The sequence below is a fragment of the Salmo salar genome, chromosome ssa04 (assembly GCF_905237065.1).
Source record: "Salmo salar chromosome ssa04, Ssal_v3.1, whole genome shotgun sequence".
NCBI lineage: Eukaryota > Metazoa > Chordata > Actinopteri > Salmoniformes > Salmonidae > Salmo > Salmo salar.
Window position 1 is genome coordinate 36,254,776 of NC_059445.1, and position 18,986 is coordinate 36,273,761.

Below are 18,986 nucleotides of genomic sequence, written 5' to 3' on the forward strand. Positions count from 1 at the left end.
GCAGCTCTGCTTCTAGCTCTTTAGCAACTTTGCAGTATTTTGTTTTTGTGTTATTTTTTACATTATTAGCCCAGGAAATTTTTGGTGTTACTACATACAGCCGTAAATAACTTTTTAATATCAGAGTGGCGGTAACTCACCAGCTTTATGACCGGGAATACAACTTTTGAATTGGATCCTTTGTTCGTACCCCCCCAGGGCAATTGAACTGATTCCAGAGGCTGATCCAAAACACTGCCGGCAGAGAAGTGGTATTCGGAGTGAACTTCTAGTCCGACTCAGGAGGCGCGCACACCATCCACCGCTTCTGAGTATATTACTCGCTAATGTTCAGTCTCTGGATAATAAAGTAGACGAGCTCAGGGCGAGAATCTCCTTCCAGAGAGACATCAGGGATTGTAACATACTCTGTTTCACGGAAACATGGCTTTCTCAGAATATACTGTCTTTGTCCATACAGCCATCTGGGTTATCAGTATATTGCTCAGACAGGAATAAAGTACTCTCTGGGAAGAAGAAAGGCGGGGGTGTATGTTTCATGATTACCCACTCAAGGTGTGATTGTGATAACATACAGACACTCAAGACCTTTTGTTCACCCAACCTAGAATACCTCACAATCAAATGCCGACCGTATTTCCTGCCAAGAGAATTCCCTTCGGTTATAATCACAGCCGTGTATATTCTCCCTCAAGCCGATACCATGATGGCCCTCAAAGAACTTCACTGGACTTTAAGCAAACTGGAAACCACATATCCTGAGGACGCATTTATTGTATCTGGTGATTTTTAACAAAGAAAACTTGAGGAAAACGCTACCAAAGTTCTATCAACACATTCACTGTAGCACTGGCTCTGAGAACAAATTATACCACTGCTACTCAGCTTTTTGAAATGCCTACAAGGCCCTCTCCCGCCCTCCCTTCGGCAAATCTGATCACGACACCATTTTGCTCCTCCCTTCCTATAGGCTGAAACTCGGGAAGTACCCGTGCTAAGGTCTATTCAATGCTAGTTTGACCAATCGGAATCCACGCTTCAAGATTGTTTTGTTCACACGGACTGGGATATGTTCCAGGTAGCCTCTGAGAATAACATCGACGAATACACGAATACGGTGACTGAGTTTTATCAGGAAGTGTAAGGGATGTTGTACCCATTGTGACTATTAAAACCTACCTTGACCAGAAACTGTGGATAGATGTCAGCATTCGTGCAAAACTGAAAGTGCGAACCACTGCATTTAACCAAGGCAAGGTGACTGGGAATATGGCTGATGATAAACAGTGTAAAACGTCAGTACAGACACAAAGTGGAGTCGCAATTCAACGGCTCAAACATGAGACGTATGTGACAGACAATCACGGACTACAAAGGGAAAACCAGCCAAGTTGCAGACACCGACGTCTTGTTTCTGGGCAAGTTAAACACCTTCGCCTGCTTTGAGGATAACACAGTGCCACCGACGCGGCCTGCTACCTAGGACTGTGGGCTCGCCTTCTCTGTGGCCGATATGAGTAAGACATTTAAGCGTGTTAACCCTTGCAAGGCTGACGGCATCCCTAGCCGCATCCTCAGAGCATGCGCAGACCAGCTGGCTGGAGTGTGTACGGACATATTCAATCTCTCCCTATCCCAGTCTGCTGTCCTCACTTGCTTCAGGATGTCCACCATTGTTCCTGTTCCCAAGAAAGCTAAGGTAACTGAACTAAATGACTATTGCCCCGTAGCACTCCTGTCATCATGAATGCTTTGAGAGGCTACTTCAGGATCATATCACCTCTACCTTACCTGACACCCTAGACCCGCTTCAACTTGCTTACCGCCCCAATAGATCCACAGACGATGCCATTGCACTGCCCTATCCCATCTGGACAAGAGGAATACCTATGTAAGAATGCTGTTAATTGACTATAGCTCAGCCTTCAACACCATAGTACCTTCCAAGATCAAAATTACATTTTGGGGCCCTGGGTCTGAACACGGCCCTGTGCAACTGGGGCCTGGACTTCCTGACGGGCCACCCCCAGAAAGTGAAGGTAGGAAACAACACCTCCACTTCTCTAATCCTCAACACGGGCCACACGCGTGGGTGCTCAAGCCCTCTCCAGTACTCCCTGTTCACCCATGACTGCGTGGCCATGCACGCCTCCAACTCAATCATCAAGTTTGCAGACTACACTACAGTGGTAGGCTTGATGACCAACAACGACGAGATGGCCTACAGGGAGGAGGTGAGGGCCCTCGGAGTGTGGTGTCAGGAAAATAACCTCACATTCAACGTCTACAAAACAAAGGAGATGATCGTGGACTTCAGGAAACAGCAGAGGGAGCACCCCCCTATCCACATTGACGGGACAGTAGTGGAGAAGGTGGATAGTTTTAAGTTCCTCAGCATACACGTCACTGACAAACTGAAATGGTCCACACAGACAGCGTGGTGAAGAAGGCGCAACAGCGCCTTGGGTGGAAATTTGGCTTGTCACAAAAAACACTCAAACTTTGCATCTGTAAATCGAGAGCATCCTGTCGGGCTGTATCACCGCCTGATACGGAAACTGCTCCACCCACAACCCTAAGGCTCTCCAGAGGGTAGTGAGGTCTGCACAACGTATCACCGGGGGAAAACTACCTGCCCTCCAGGACACCTACAGCACCCGATGTCACAGGAAGGCCAAAAAGATCATCAACAACCACCCGAGCCACTGCCTGTTCACCCCGCTATCATCCAGAAGGCGAGGTCAGTACAGGTGCATCAAAGCTGCGACCGAGAGACTGGAAAAACAGCTTCTATCGCAAGGCCATCAGACTGTGAAATAGCTATCACTTGGCTGCTTCCACCCGGTTACGTAACCCTGCACCTTAGAGGCTGCTGCCCCATATACATAGACTTGAAATCACTGGCCACTTCAAAAATGGAACACTAGTCACTAATAATGTTTACATATTTTTGCTTTACTTATCTCATGTATATACTGTATTCTATTCTACCGTATTTTAGTCTATGCCACTCCGATATTGCTCATCCTAATATTTATATATTCCTTAATTCCATTCTTTTACTTTTAGATTGTGAATTGTTAGATATTACTGCACTGTTGGAGCTAGAAACACAAGCATTTCGCAACACCTGCAATAACGTTTGCTAAATATGTATGTGACAAATAAAAATTGATTTGTAGTTCTTTGACAGCCACATCAGCAGCTAATTAGCATTTCATTTTGGGGGAGTAAATGCAGTCAAATATATTGATAAGTCACCTTGTCCTAGAGAGATTGACACTTATGTCATGCCAGAGTAAGACTACATTGGAAACAGCCCTTTAAATTAAGTGTTTCTAAAATCCCCTATGGGAAAAATGTATGGTAAAAAAACAATTAGAACCATTACGTTGTTTGACTGCTAGGTTTGATGGGTATTATAACTCACACTGTGGTACTCTTGCCAAGTTCAAAACAACTACTGTAGGAACTTTAAAAAAAAAAAAAAAAGTCAAATCATGACGTCTGTGATCTCATGTCAGAAATTTGGTGCTCAAGAAAGATGCTGGATTACCAACGTGGAATTCCAAGTTGGACGACCTTTCAAAAGATTTTTCCCAGTCGGGCTCGTTCCCCCCACCCCCCAACCCCCCCAGAGTTCACCATTGTCTTGAACGCACTAAAGTCAGAGCAGCCTAGGCACCGATCTCCTGTACATTTGTACATAATTATTTTTAGGGGGTTTTAATTGTTATTTTAATCAGCTCTTTTGTTTTTGATAACGGGTGAAAGTAAGGCGGTCCGGTATGGCGACCTGGTAAAATAAATAGTGGGGGTAAGCTGTACCAGTAAAACGTGATTTTTCACATCATACCCCCAAAAACTATAGACTACACCATTATTTAACATTACTGCATGTAAGTCTCATGAAAAATTTGAGAATTGACCAGAAACTGGGCTGTATATGCTCCCAATTTTGTTGTGGTTTGAGGAGAACACATTTTGTCAAGGCGGAGACCGAGGCGCGGGTAGACAACAGTGGATGCATCAATTCAGGCTACATGTGTAGGCCTAATGACAATCGCAGAATTTCATTATAATACATGTATGTGTTTTGTAACTGTCTATTTCCATTCATCAAATCGCAGGTGCACAGTGCACTGTCAGGATTTGGATGCTGCTAGCCTCCAGGAGCTCCTTTTTAAGTGATTGTTTGACAATTGGATGGAAACATCTAGACTTTATGCCACATTGAAAGGCATTGGCGGCTTGTCCATAAGGCTAGCGGAAGCTACGCTTTCCCTAAAGTAAATTGAATGAAATTGCCAAAATGACAATCCTAGCCTGATTAGACCAGCACAAAAACATCCTGTGGCGTTCTGCATTAGCATCAAATAGCCCCCGCGACAAGCAACTTTTCAGGGAAGTCAGGAACCAATATACACAGTTAGTTAGGAAAGCTAAGGCTAGCTTTTTCAAAAAGAAATTTGCATCCTGTAGCACTAATTACAAAAAGTTTTGGGACACTGTAAAGTCCATGGAGAACAAGCGCATCTCCTCCCAGCTGCCCACTGCACTGTCACCACCAAAAAATCTATGATAATTGAGAATTTCAATAAGTATTTTTCTACGGCTGGCCATGCTTTCCACCTGGCTACCCCTACCCCGGCCAACAGCTCTGCACCCCCTGCAGCAACTTGCCCAAGCCAGCACCCCCCACCCCCCGTGCTTTTCCTTCACCCAAATCCAGACAGCTGATGTTCTGAAAGAGCTGCAAAATCTGGATCCCTACAAATCAGCTGGGCTAGACAATCTGGACCCTCTCTTTCTAAAATTGTGGATCTATAGCCATCCTGCCCTGCCTTTCTAAACTCTTCAAAAGCCAAGTTAACACACAGATCACCGACCATTTCAAATCCCAACGTACCTTCTCCTCTATGCACTATGGTTTCCTAGCTGGTCACGGGGGCACCTCAGCCACGCTCATGGTCCTAAACGATATCGTAACCACCATTGATAAAAGACAGTACTGTGCAGCCGTCGACGTCAACCTGGCCAAGGCTTTCGACTCTGTCAATCACTGCATTCTTATCGGCAGACTCAATAGCCTTGGTAAACCAGGCGAGGCAGTCATTTGAGAAACCAACTACTTCTCAGAATTCAGTGTGTCAAATCGGAGGGCCTGTTGTCCGGACCTCTGGCAGTCTCTATGGGGGTGCCACAGGGTTCAATTCTCAGGCCGACTCTTTTCTCTGTATACATCAATGATGTCGCTCTTGCGGCTGGTGATTCTCTGATCCACCTCTACGCAGACGACACCATTCTGTATACATCTGGCCCTTCTTTGGACACTGTGTTAACAAAACTCCAAACGAGCTTTAATGCCATACAACATTCCTTCAGTGGCCTCCAACTGCTTTTAAATGCTAGTAAAACTAAATGCATGCTCTTCAACCGATTTGCTACCCGCCCAACTAGCATCACTACTCTGGACGGTTCTGACTTAGAATATGTGGACAACTACAAATATCTAGACTAGACTGTAAACTCTCCTTCCAGACTCACATTAAGCATCTCCAATCCAAAATTAAATCTAGAATTGGCTTCCTATTTTGCAACAAAGCCTCCTTCACTCATGCTGCCAAACATACCCTCGTAGAACTGACTATCCTACCGATCCTTGACTTCGGCGATGTCATTTACAAAATAGCCTCCAACACTCTACTCAGCAAATTAGATGTAGTCTATAACATTGCCATCCGTTTTGTCACCAAAGCCCCATATACTACCCACCATTGCGATCTGTATGCGCTCATTGGCTGGCCCTCACTACATATTCGTTGCCAAACCCACTGGCTCCAGGTCATCTATAAGTCAACCCACTTGAGTGGGTTGAGTCACTGACGTGGTCTTCCTGTCTGGGTTGGCGCCCCCCCCCCTTGGGTTGTGCCATGGCGGAGATCGTTGTGGGCTATACTCGGCCTTGTCTTAGGACGGTAAGTTGGTGGTTGGAGACATCCCTCTAGTGGTGTGGGGGCTGTGCTTTGGCAAAGTGGGTGGGGTTATATCCTGCCTGTTTGGCCCTGTCCGGGGGTATCATCGGATGGGGCCACAGTGTCTTCTGATCCCTCCTGTCTCAGCCTCCAGTATTTATGCTGCAGTAGTTTATGTGTCGGGGGGCTAGGGTCAGTCTGTTACATCTGGAGTATTTCTCTTGTCTTATCCGGTGTCCTGTGTGTATTTAAATATGCTCTCTCTAATTCTCTCTTTCTCTTTCGTCTTTCTCTCGGAGGACCTGAGCCCTAGGACCATGCCTCAGGACTACCTGGTATGATGACTCCTTGCTGTCCCCAGTCCACCTGGCCGTGCTGCTGCTCCAGTTTCAACTGTTCTGCCTGCGGCTATGGAACCCTGACCTGTTCACCGGACGTGCTTGTTGCACCCTCGACAACTACTATGATTATTATTATTTGACCATGCTGGTCATTTATGAACATTTTAACATTTTAACATTTTGACCATGTTCTGTTATAATATCCACCCTGCACAGCCAGAAGAGGACTGGCCACCCCTCATAGCCTGGTTCCTCTCTAGGTTTCTTCCTAGGTTTTTGGCCTTTCTAGGGAGTTTTTCCTAGGGAGTTTTTCCTAGCCACCGTGCTTCTTTCACATGCTTTGCTTGCTGTTTGGGGTTTTAGGCTGGGTTTCTGTACAGCACTTTGAGAATATCAGCTGATGTACGAAGGGCTATATAAAAATAAATTTGATTTGATTTGAAATTTGAAGTCTTTGCTAGGTAAAGCCCTGCCTTATCTCAGCTCACTGGTCACCACAGCAACACACACCCGTAGCACGCGCTCCAGCTAGCTAGCCAAGCCAAAAAGTGAGTCAATCTGCAAACCCGTGGTTTAAAACGACTGATACATGCAATTAAAACTCAACGTTATCCAGGGGTGACAGTAGATTGAATTACTTACCGGTACGGGACACCCAAGTGCGGCCACGCACCTTTTTTTTTTTTTTAACTACAAAAATTACAGGGTAGCCTACTCTGCTGACACTGACAAACAGATCAATACAAACTGTTGTCTGATCCATATAATTGACCTACGAAAAGGGGAGACACAAATACAATATGACGTCAATTAACCTGGAGGAGGAAATGATTGTCCAAAAACAAACAAAAGTGGTACTGACCCAATGATAAAGACAGTGAACATGCACACTCACCAAATCGTATAGCCTACATTCGGAAGGGCTCGCAATTTGGGCAGTGCGCGCTGCAAATACCCAATATATGATTGTTAAATTGTGACTGTCAGTGAAAAGCAGAGACCCAGCCAGGCATATCGCAATATTTAAAAATACAATCGCGGAAAAACTGTTTGGGAAGGAAATGGATATTGCTGTAAATAGAGCACAATGAAAAGACTCCAATCTGTCATTTACCTATCAAAATGCTCAATTTGGGCTACTGTCCACTCAACTATTTTATTGGCACCGGCGGAGAACATCGGCCGTAATATCCTCGGTGAGTTATAAGCCAATAATGCTTCTGTGGCCAAATAATGCTTTCTGGTATAGTAGCCTATTTAGAATTATTTGGTAACATTTCTGTATATACAGGAGTAAGGTTATTTTTTTAAACCTTTATTTAACTAGGAACGGTGGGTTAACTGCCTTGTTCAGGGGCAGAACGACAGATTTGTACATTGTTAGCTCAGGGATTCGATCTTGCAACCTTTCGGTTACTAGTCCAACGCTCTAACCACTAGGCTACGTTGACCCTTCATGATGTATTGTTTGTTTTGAGTTTTAAGTGCTTTTAGATTTTATGAAAAGCGCTATATAAATGTAATACATTCTTTTTCCGAGTTCCCAGATTTTTTTAATCCCATGTTTAACCTAGATACGTCATTGTTCTATCCCTTCGCGTCATAACGTTCAACGTCACGAAATTAGCATTAGCAACAAGGCTATCAGATTTTATAGAATTGCATAATTTTGCTACCATACAAAGGGCAGGCATAGGCTAGCTTGAACTGTCATCCAAATTTAGAGTTTGGAGGAATCTTAAACCGTGACAATGAAATTCCTGTATAAAGAGGAGCACCCATTTGAGAAGAGAAGATCGGAGGGGGAAAAGATCAGGAAGAAGTACCCAGATAGAGTGCCAGTGAGTTTCTGCTAACTAGCTAGCCAATGCTTGCGAAATGCTAACCGCTTAGCTTGTCGGCTGTAACCCACACACAACACAATAACAAAGAGAGGAACTTCAGGACATTGACATTGTTAGTACTAGCTACAACCGTAACATATATGGTTCTACCTTTGGAAAAAAATTTCAAATTAATTGGTCACAGATTGTTTTGATTGAACGTTTTACACTGTCATTCTAGCCAGCTAGCTAACGCTACATTCCTAGGTAGCTAACTAACGTTAGTTGTTAGCTAATTTGCTAAATTGACATATTTTTGACACTATCAATATATATATATATATATAACGTGTTGCTTTGAGAATCGGTAAGCATTTCATAAATACATTTTTAGTTATCTGACTGCCTGGGGCATTTATTTAATTTGCAGGTGATAGTGGAGAAAGCCCCCAAAGCCAGAATTGGTGATTTGGACAAGAAGAAATATCTTGTACCCTCAGATCTTACAGGTGAGATACAGGACATGTATCGAATTGTGTTGGGTCTATTTCCACATTTTGATCTGAATTAACGTATTTTCTTATTTCTTAAGTGGGACAGTTCTACTTCCTGATAAGGAAGAGGATTCACCTGCGGGCAGAGGACGCCCTTTTCTTCTTTGTCAACAATGTCATTCCTCCCACCTCAGCCACCATGGGACTACTTTACCAGGTACTGAGCCTATTTATCCAGGCAGGGCTTCATTTTTTTTATTCCCTCTTATACATTATGCATGGTGCTGTGGTATTTCCTCCTGATTAATCAGGAATTCCAGCCTTTCTGACATCCTACATCTGGTCTATCCTACTTATCCTGAAATGTTCCTTGATTTTCTATGTTGTCTCAAACACATTCCTGATTAACCAAATGTTCAATCTCTCTGTAATAGGAACACCACGAAGAGGACTTCTTTCTTTACATTGCCTACAGTGATGAGAGTGTCTACGGAGACAGCCAAACGAAAGTCTAGCTAACCACCTTTCAGCACATCTGCAGTCTGATTGACTCTGCATCATCACAAACATAAATAAAAGCAATTTAGTTGCCACCAGATATTAATATTTTAATGCACTTTCAAACCCTCTTGCCCCTTGTAAAGCTAAAATCCTTAATTGAAACAATAACAAAGCGACTCATCCCGCCTCTGTTTTGGTAAAAAGCGTTGGGATGGACCTGTAGAAATGTAACCACTCTCAAATTCATAGACCGAGCTATTGATGCAAGGACTGACCATGCATGATATCAAAATTATAGTTTTAACAATATTGAGGCTATACAGTGTTTTTTTTTTTTTACATTGTTTACCAAGCTTCTATTTTGGGTTCGACAGTTGAACTAAGCTCATGAGGCATTTATAAGTTATATTTTTCAAGAATGAAGGGGTGTGTATATATATAATACATTTATTATTCCCAAAACTGATGTTACAACTAAGGATTCTAGCTTTAACATTCAGACTACCAAATCTCCATCTGTATTCTCCTGTCATAGTTGTTATCCACAGCACATTTTTATGTCTGTTCGTTTCACCTTCCAAATGGCTTAGGGATAGTTTCCTGGACACAATTCAATCCTTGTTCAGGACTAAAAACTACGTTTCCATAGATATTCTCCATTGAACATATGTTTTAGTCTAGAAATAGGCTTAGTCTATGTCTGAGAAACAGGCCCTTAATCTACCCGATTACTGTTGCTAGCAATCATCTTTTTTAGTTTACTTGAAAGATTAGATTTTAGACCTATGCATTTATGTATCCAGTATGCATTGACATTGCACCCAAACATTTCAGTGGACAGTTTTGGTGATTCATCTTACTGTAGCTGCATAGACCAAATGAAGGATATTTTGGTGATATGAAGGATATGTTAGCCTGAAAGCCAGACCTGTTTCTTTCTCTCCCTGCGTGACCACCTCCCTCAGATGACCACTCAAGCCATTAACTTTCTAATGATTGTCCATCCTATGATGTTTTAATGTTTTTTTAAATTGCATGCATTTTTGTTTAGCTTTAAAGCCCATTGAGATTCTTTATGTAATGAATAGTGCTATAAAAGTTGAATAAATGTATTATTTATCTGTCCAGGAAACTGGCCCTATGTTTGTTTGCTCAATCTTTGGTCTAGTTGTAGTGTTTTAATAATTTTTACCATGCAGCCGTGAACAGTAAACAATGAAGCAAATTAAATGTTCACGTGCAAATAGTTATTGATTGCCTACAATATATCTGTAGTTTTTTAAAATGATGAGCTAAGACAGTTGTAGCCTATCAAAGGGTAGCAGGCAATGATGTATATAAACCCTGGATTGCTGATGCTATGTATTGGCCATTGAGAGACCAAAAAGCTATTGGCACACCCCAGTAGGAGCATGTATGAATTAAGTTAAGAATGTTTTCCCATCAGTCAAATTTGAATAAACATTGTGATTGGATGATAGCTGTGAGGGTTATCGAATCAGGATAAAATCTTCTGATCTCTTCAAGCTCATTAATGATAGAATGTTCATATTTCAAGATTGCCAAAAGGCCAGTCTCTTTGGAAAATGGCAGGAATAGAATGGGCTTGGAAGCTCTAACCCTGGCAATTTGACTGGTAAAGTCACGAGTACACTCGCAATGGCTGCCTGCCTGGTATTCTGATGCAATCATTTCCATGGTATTTTGGAATGTTCTATCAACTGATGCTCATGGAATGTATTATTTGTAATGTCAGTTGAGTTGACTCAACAAATCACAGCACAGATTGAAGGGTACACTTCCTGCTTATACTCTAGGTTGTCATCTTCAACCTAGCTTTTTCTACCTGGCATGGGTGCACTCAAAATGGCTGCCAGTCCACCCCTTATTCCATCATTGACTTGAATGGCGATGCCCATTCAATTAATTATATTTCTACAGAGTGGAATGTAATAGCTGAACAAACACACCAACCAAGTCTAGTCTATGCTCCCTTCTCTCAAGATACAGTACTACCTTTCTGAACTGCCTATCATCTAGCTGTGGAAGACCATACCCCAAGAACTGCCAGATCCCTACATTTGTTTTGTTAAATCGTTTTTTGAAAAGTTTAATATTTTCAGGAGTTGGGTAATTGGTTATGGGAGGATTGGAGGGAAAGAGAGAGGAGGTTGAAAGGACTGAGGGAGACTAGCAATAACTAGCAATAACAAGGGAGAGGGTATGTCGAGGAAGATTGGTGTCAAGTTCAGAGTGAGCCTGACACCAGTTTGAGTTCTGTAGGTGAAATGGAAGGGGTAGAAGGTGTGAGGAGCCCGAGCCTTGCATTGAGGGTGGAACCAGGCCTTTTGGCTGGTCCATGGGTGGTTTCAGGTTGGGTGAAAAAGATGGGTGCTGTTGAGTTGTTAAGGTAACCTGAAGTGGACTTGTGATGTTTATTTGTGTTTCTTCAGATCAGAAGGAGCAGGCGCTGCGTGCAACGCAACTTGGGAAAGACCTGTATATTGCTTTGCGCTTATGTGGGGGGTGATATGTGCCAAAATTAAGCCTTGTGAAGCTACTGATAACTCCCACCAAGTCACCTAACATCTTTCTAGCGCCATAAAATACCACCATGAATTAACATGGACTGTCAATGGAGACAAGTGTTTTTATAACGCTTCAAACTGCCGACGAGTTCACGTCGCTTGTAAGTTTTTTATTATGAAAGATCTTAACATAAATGCATCACATTTTAGTTTAAGTGTCTCTTTTTAATTTATTATTAAAGAGCTCACCATGAATGCCTTATAAACGTCTACATGTACATGATTTTGTAAAAAATATTTTTATTTGCCAGAGTAATCTAATCAATTTCATTCGTCGATTTAGCAAAAATAGGCATATTACCTCAATACAAAAATTATTAGGCTAGTTGATATCATAGCCTGCCACCATTACTGTGTAGATGCCTATTTCTCACATCAATACAGACACAAGGCCTCTTTGTTGGAGGTAGCCCTTTTCAGAAATAAGAGGTAGCCTAGGTCTCTTGTGGCGCATTCAAAACAACTCGGAACTCGGCAATCTCTGACTTCCGACTTCAGTGCGTTCATGACAACTGGAAACTCGGAAATAAACAAGCTCAGACTGGGATTTTTGTTGTTGTTTTGAACTGTCATCCAACTCAGAATTCCAATTCAGAAACCTTGGCATCGTTTTCTGACCTGAAAATCACTGATGTTATGATTTGACCTCGTTTTTTTCTCCAGACTTCAACAGACACAATTACTGTCACCATGCAATCCTTAGGCTATACATTTCTGTGGAGATGTATTATGGTTAAAAGCAGGGCTCAAATTGTGAGAGTATGTGAGGACATAGGCCTAACCCTTGCTATAGGGGTGGCAGGTAGCCTAGTGGTTAGAGTGTTGGAGTAGTAACCAAAAGGTTGCAAGATCAAATCCCTGAGATGACAAGGTAAAAATCTGTCATTCTGCCCCTGAACAAGGCAGTTAATCCACTGTTCCTAGGCTGTCATTGAAATTAAGAATTTGTTCTTAACTGACTTGCCTAGTTAAATAAAAAATTAAATAGAGACTGGCAAAAAGCATATGATGCTGTTAAGGTAACCTGAAGTGTACTTGTGATGTTTGTGTTTCTTCAGCTCAGAGGGTGCAGGTGCTGTGTGCAACGCAACTTGGGAAAGACCTGTATATTGCTTTGCGCTGATATGGGGGATGATAAGTGCCAGAATTAAGCTGTGTGAAGCTACTGATACCTCCCACCAAGTCACCTAACTTCTTCTTTGCGCCATAAAATACCGCCATGAATTAACATGGACTGTCAATGGAGACAAGTGTTTTTCTAATGCTTCAAACTGCCGACACGTTCACGTCGCTTCTAAGTTTATTATTATGAAAGATCTTAACATGAACGCTGTCATGACATTGCCCTGTTGTATGAGGTTCATGACCCCCATAAATACCTTTCCCCCTTTTCTCTCCACCCTACCGAATGGACTCTTGGAAAGCCCTTTGTTAACATAGAAAGAGTATGGTAATATCAAAAGGTTGGGGAAAGGTACAATATTTCTGTAATCCAAACAGTTTAAAGTGTCCGTTGGTACTTAAAGAATATGATGTCAGATCAGTTGGTGTCTGGAACATTATATCTGAGGATAGGATGACTTAAATTGTATCTTGGAAAGTCTACACATTCTAGTTATCAGATTCACATGGATTTGTTGTGCAATTTAAATGTTTAAATATGAAAGTATTTGTGAAAATATTAAATGTAATTTTAGCTTCTAAATGAGAGAATTGTTTTCATAAGTAAACGATGCTCACTCAGTGGCCATGCCCAAGTGAACATATATTGGTTGAGAACTATGAAACACACCCTTCTCTCCCCCAACACAAAAGCCCGTTGACGGAAGTCAACCTTAGTTCCCGACGACGTGAGGACTGGTGTCCATACGTTTAAAAGGGCTAATTTCAACGTGGAGGTGACGATCACCATGCTGGAAGGATGAATTTCTTCTAGACCAGCCAGAATTCAGCACAAGCTGATTATGGCAAAATGGTATGAACTTTGAACTCTTATTCACTAAAGAAGAAGTGATACATCCTAGAAGTTGAGTTATCAGCTGCAGCTGTAAATGTACGTGGCCTAGGAAAGAACAGACAATCTCCTAATAAGAATGACAGGGTACAACGTATCTGCCCTACAACACTACGACCAGACAGATTCTACAAAGGACAAGGGCAATCTCTGCTGGGAAAACCAGTCTTCCATCTTCGACCCATCTATTGAAGCGCAGATCAGTGTAAATATATATCTTGCATTTTCCTTTTCCGAATAGGCGGTTATTAGATAGAATGCATAAGATTCTGTATTTACAGTAGCATAGCTTTTCAAGGTCCGATAGAGACCCAATCTCCTTCGTCCCTCAGTCTTCCCGCTCTTTGATTCAAACCCAACCCTTTTTCTTTGTTTAACCAGCCGTCATATCGGTTTCGTCCGCTAGGGACTTTTTCTTTAATAACATGATTAGTAATCGATGTATGATCTATCCTGTGTATGTGTAATTCTCTGTGATTATTTAGGTATTTAATAAATAAATAAATAAGCCAATTATTGTATTGCTGATTCAACTTGTTAGCCAGGGTTCGTGAAGATAACCAAGAATTTTACGACGTTCAGATGAGATTGAATAAGGTGACAATTAATAATTGACTGCTATTGATATAAAAGATCTTCAGATCTTTAAGAGTTTATTCGGAAGACAGCAGCTCTATAAACACACGTCTGTGGTGCCCCAGGTTATTAACAAGTTAATTGTTGCATGGTTTAATTCAATCACGTAATCAATGAAACGTTAGGTAATTGATTTGATAAAATAGCCTGTCACATAATCGAATCAGTCAGAGACACGACAACGCCTTAAAAACGTCTACATGTGTTGCGTGTCAAGTGTTAGTTTAAGTGTCTGTTTAGCAAGATGGCGCCGACAGAGATGGTCGCCTCGCTTCAGTTCCTTAAGAAACTATGCAGTAATTAGTGTTTATTATGTTATTTCTTACATTGTTAGACCAGAAAATCTCAAGTGTTATTACAGCTGGGAAGAACTATTGGATAAAAAAGCGACGTCAACTTACCAACATTACGACCAGGAATACGACTTTCCCGAAGCGGATCCTTTGTTTGAACCTCCACCCTGGACATGGGATCTAATCCCAGAGGCTGACCCAAAACAACGCTGTCGCCGCAGGAGAGGCAGATGGAGCGGCCTACTGGTCAGACTTAGAAGGCGAGCACACCATCCACCGCTTCCGAGCATATTACTCGCCAATGTCCAATCTCTAGACAACAAGGTGGACGAAATTAGGGCACGAGTTGCCTTCCAGAGAGACATCAGAGATTTTAACATTCTCTGTTTCACGGAAACATGGCTCACTCGGGATATGTTCTCAGAGTCGGTACAGCCACTCGGTTTCTTCGTGCATCGTGCCGACAGAAACAAACATCTCTCTGCTAAGAAAAAAGGTGGGGTTGTAAAAGGTGGGGTTGTATGATTAATGACTCATGGTGTAATCATAACAACATACAGGAACTCAAGTTATTTTGTTCACCTGACCTAGAATTCCTTACAATCAAATGCCGACCGCATTATCTCCCAAGAGAATTCTCTTCAATTATAGTCACAGCCGTGTATATCCCACCCCAAGCAGATACCTTGACGGCCCTGAAAGAACTTCACTGGACTCTATGTAAACTGGCTGCATTTATTGTAGCTGGGGATTTTAACAAAGCTAATCTGAGAACAAGGCTTCCTAAATTTTATCAGCATATCGAATGTGCAACATGAGCTGGTAGCATTCTGAACCATTGCTACTCTAACTTCCGCGATGCATTGAAAGCCCTCCCCCGCCCTCCCTTCGGCAAATCTGACCATGACTCCATTTTGTTGCACCAATCCTATAGGCAGAAACTAAACAGGAAACGCCCGTGCTCAGGTCTAGCCAACGCTGATCTGACCAATCGTATACCACGCTTCAAGATTGCTTCGATCACGTGGACTGGGATGTGTTCCGGGTAGCCTCAGACAATAACAATGATGTATACGCTGACTCGGTGAGCAAGTTTATTAGCAACTGCATCGGAGATGTTGTACCCACTGTGACTATTAAAACCTTCCCTAACCAGAAACCATGGATTGATGGCAGCATTCACGCAAAACTGAAAGCGCGAACCACTGCTTTCAATCATGGCAAGGCAACTGGAAACATGACCAAATACAAACAGTGTAGTTATTCCCTCCGCAAGGCAATCAAACAAGCAAAGCGTCAGTATAGAGACAAAGTAGAGTTGCAATTTAACAGCTCAAACACGAAACGTATGTGGCAGGGTCTACAGTCAATCACGGATTACAAAAAGAAAACCAGCCCCGTCGCGGACATCGACGTCTTGCTCCCAGACAAATTAAACTTCTTTGCTTGCTTTGAGAACAATACAGTGCAACTGACATGGCCCGCTACCAAAGCTTGTGGGATCTCCTTCTCCGTGGCCAACGTGAGTAAAACATTTAAACGTGTTAACCATCGCAAGGCTGCCGGCCCAGACGGCATCCCTAGCCGCGTCCTCAGAGCATGCGCAGACCAGCCAGCTGTTGTGTTTAGACATATTCAATCAATTCCTATCCCAGTCTACTGTCCCCACATGCTTCAAGATGGCCACCATTGTTCTTGTTCCCAAGAAAGCTATGGTAACTGAACTAGCACTCACTTCTGTCATCATGAAGTGCTTTGAGAGACTAGTCAAGGATCATATCACCTCCACCCTACCTGATACCCTAGACCCACTCCAATTTGCTTACCAAGAAATTTGGCTTGTCACCTAAAACACTCACAAATTTTTACAGATGCACAATCGAGAGCATCCTGTCGGGCTGTATCCCCGCCTGGTACGGCAACTGCATCGCCCTCAACCGCAAGGCTCTCCAGATGGTTGTGCGGTCTGCACAACGCATCACTGGGGGCAAACTACCTGCCCTCCAGGACTCCTACAGCACCCGATGTCACAGGAAGGCCAAAAAGATAATCAAGAACAACCACCTGAGCCACTGCCTGTTCACCCTTGGTATCATCCAGTTGGCGAGGTCAGTACAGTACAGGTGCATCAAAGATGGGACTGAGGGACTGAAAAACATCTTCTATCACAAGGCCATCAGACTGTTAAACAGCCATCACTAACATAGAGGCTGCTGCCAACATACAGACTCAAATCTCTGGGCACTTAAATCCATAAATGGATTTAATCAAGGTATCACTAGTTACTTTAAATAATGCCTCTTTAATAATGCTTACATATCCTACATTACTCATCTCATATGTATATACTGTATTCTATACCATCTACTGCATCTTGCCTATGCCGCATGGCCATCGCTCATCCATATATTTATATGTACATATTCTTATTCATCCCTTTACATTTGTGTGTATAAGGTAGTCGTTGTGAATTTGTTAGATTACTTGTTAGATATTACTGCACTGTCGGAACTAGAAGCATGAGCATTTCACTACACTCACTTTAACATTTGCTAACCATGTGCATGTGACCAATAACATTTTATTTTATTTGATAGCCCTTGTTTGCTTCGACTTAGAACAAACAACGGTCCAGATTATATAAAGCGATCTAGGCTATATCAATGAATAACTACACGATTATTTCCGCATAGTCTACTAGCCTATCGAAGGTCTTGCTCAGCCTCAACATCACAGGAAAGTGTGGTTGGTTTATTAAACGCTCCGCAATTTAGAATATTAGTGGTAGGCTACCGCAAAAGACCAAAAAGATAGAATAGGTATGACTGAAATACTGAATTCTGGCAGATAGGTGAGTAGAGAGGTGGTGGGTGCTGTGTGGATGGGAGGTTCTGCCCGTCACTGGTTTTCAACAGGTAGTCAGTCTTGGAAGGGGGACTCGAAGAGGGAGACTGCAAAGTCCAGGCGCTGCTGCTCTCTTTGTTCTGAGTGTTTGCAGTGCTAGGGTTTTTAGCTAATCTGTGCATTTCACATTATGTGGCCAGTATGATAGTTTTCTTGCTCTTTCTTAGCAGATAATGACAACATGACAATAACAGTAGCTGATGTAATGAAAAGTTGGAGGGTGGTTGGTAATGGAGGACATCAGATGGATCCATGTCTGGGTGTTAGGCAGAATCCTAGGTCCTGGAGAACAGGAGCAGAGTAAACGGAACACGATAGGAGACAGACGTAAACAAGCGAACACACAGGTTACAGGTTTATCAGGTATGTAAAAATACAATTATTGAATGATTTAATTTAAATGTTTGTTTAGACATGCAATAATGTTAATGGTAGACCACAACAAAGAGGCAAAAGCAAATAGTTGTCATCTGAGATTTTCATGTTCACCTTAACGGATGGTGACCCCAGCTAGGAGCGAAAGAGCAGCAAGGTTTTCGAGGGCTCACCTTGCTTTCGTCTTTCTTCCAAGCCGAGTCATTCGCCCGGATGTCAAAGCACTTGGTCCCCTTGATTCTCCTCCGGTGGCTCTCCTTCTGTTTCTCCTGGCGCCTTGTCCATGTTCAGTCTCAACTTGATGATAATAGAAATAAATGCAATTATACTTAATATTATTACAAACACATCTCTTATATATCTCTTGGAAGGCCAGAAAATAAATTAACAGCGGACAATCATTTTTACCTGGTTAAATGCCTCCACATCGTTCTCAGCCCATGCCTGAAAGTGGTCCTCGAAGGCGTTCTGATCTGGTTCGACAAATTTCATCAGGTGGAGTTTCAGTGATCTCAAAGTACTGTGAGGGAAATGTTATGTTTGTATCAAATCAATGCTGCTTTTCTCTTAACCAATTCGATGGGTTCATGCAGGTGACTGACTGATAGTGTATGGAGGAATCCTCACTGTCACTGATAAGCAGCTTGGCAGTATGCCCAGAATGTTGCTATGGAAACAACCGAGGTATCTCAGTTTCAAGGTCTCAACTTGGAGAGAGAAAGCCTTGTGAGGTATTGGTCAGTCACATGTGCGAGCCACCGGTAATGATTAATGAATTATGCTAAATCATGCAAATATAACTTGCCATACATAAGACAACTGCTGGGACTGCCCCAGACTGCCCCAGCTTCTGATAGAACTGTGATGTGTGCAGATTTTGTTGTAACCTCTCCAGCTTGCTGATAATAAATAGCTGCGACTTCTGTCCGTACAGCAGGCAATAGGGTGAGTACTCTGGAGGCCTGGACGCTGCTTTAGTGTGCAAAGATAATTACTTTCAGATTATCCTACCACCATTCCTGGTACCCGTCATGGATATCCC

The 18,986-nt window shown here is 42.6% G+C and overlaps 1 protein-coding gene and 1 long non-coding RNA gene across 2 annotated transcripts; one reads left to right on the top strand and one right to left on the bottom strand.

Moving 5' to 3' along the window:
* Positions 1-7,886: 7,886 nt before the first annotated feature.
* gabarapa (GABA(A) receptor-associated protein a) lies at positions 7,887-10,266 on the top strand. The gene is made up of 4 exons (XM_014195884.2): positions 7,887-8,157; positions 8,570-8,648; positions 8,732-8,850; positions 9,068-10,266. Exons 1-4 carry the CDS (start codon positions 8,068-8,070, stop codon positions 9,146-9,148), a joined length of 369 nt encoding a protein of 122 aa, XP_014051359.1. The 5' UTR covers positions 7,887-8,067; the 3' UTR covers positions 9,149-10,266.
* A 6,411-nt stretch (positions 10,267-16,677) lies between these two features.
* Positions 16,678-18,563, bottom strand: LOC106602999 (uncharacterized). Its single transcript, XR_001328339.2, has 3 exons — positions 18,353-18,563; positions 18,118-18,241; positions 16,678-17,851 (listed from the first exon to the last, which is right to left on the bottom strand). It is a non-coding gene; the product is annotated as an uncharacterized lncRNA (long non-coding RNA).
* Positions 18,564-18,986: the final 423 nt, after the last annotated feature.

Bases quoted from the DNA above. Each gene is read 5' to 3' on its own strand.
- gabarapa (XM_014195884.2), top strand. From the start codon at position 8,068: ATGAAATTCCTGTATAAAGAGGAGCACCCATTTGAGAAGAGAAGATCG. The intron at 8,158-8,569 runs GTGAGTTTCTGC...TTTAATTTGCAG, and splicing joins AGTACCCAGATAGAGTGCCA to GTGATAGTGGAGAAAGCCCC. The intron at 8,851-9,067 runs GTACTGAGCCTA...TCTCTGTAATAG, and splicing joins CCATGGGACTACTTTACCAG to GAACACCACGAAGAGGACTT.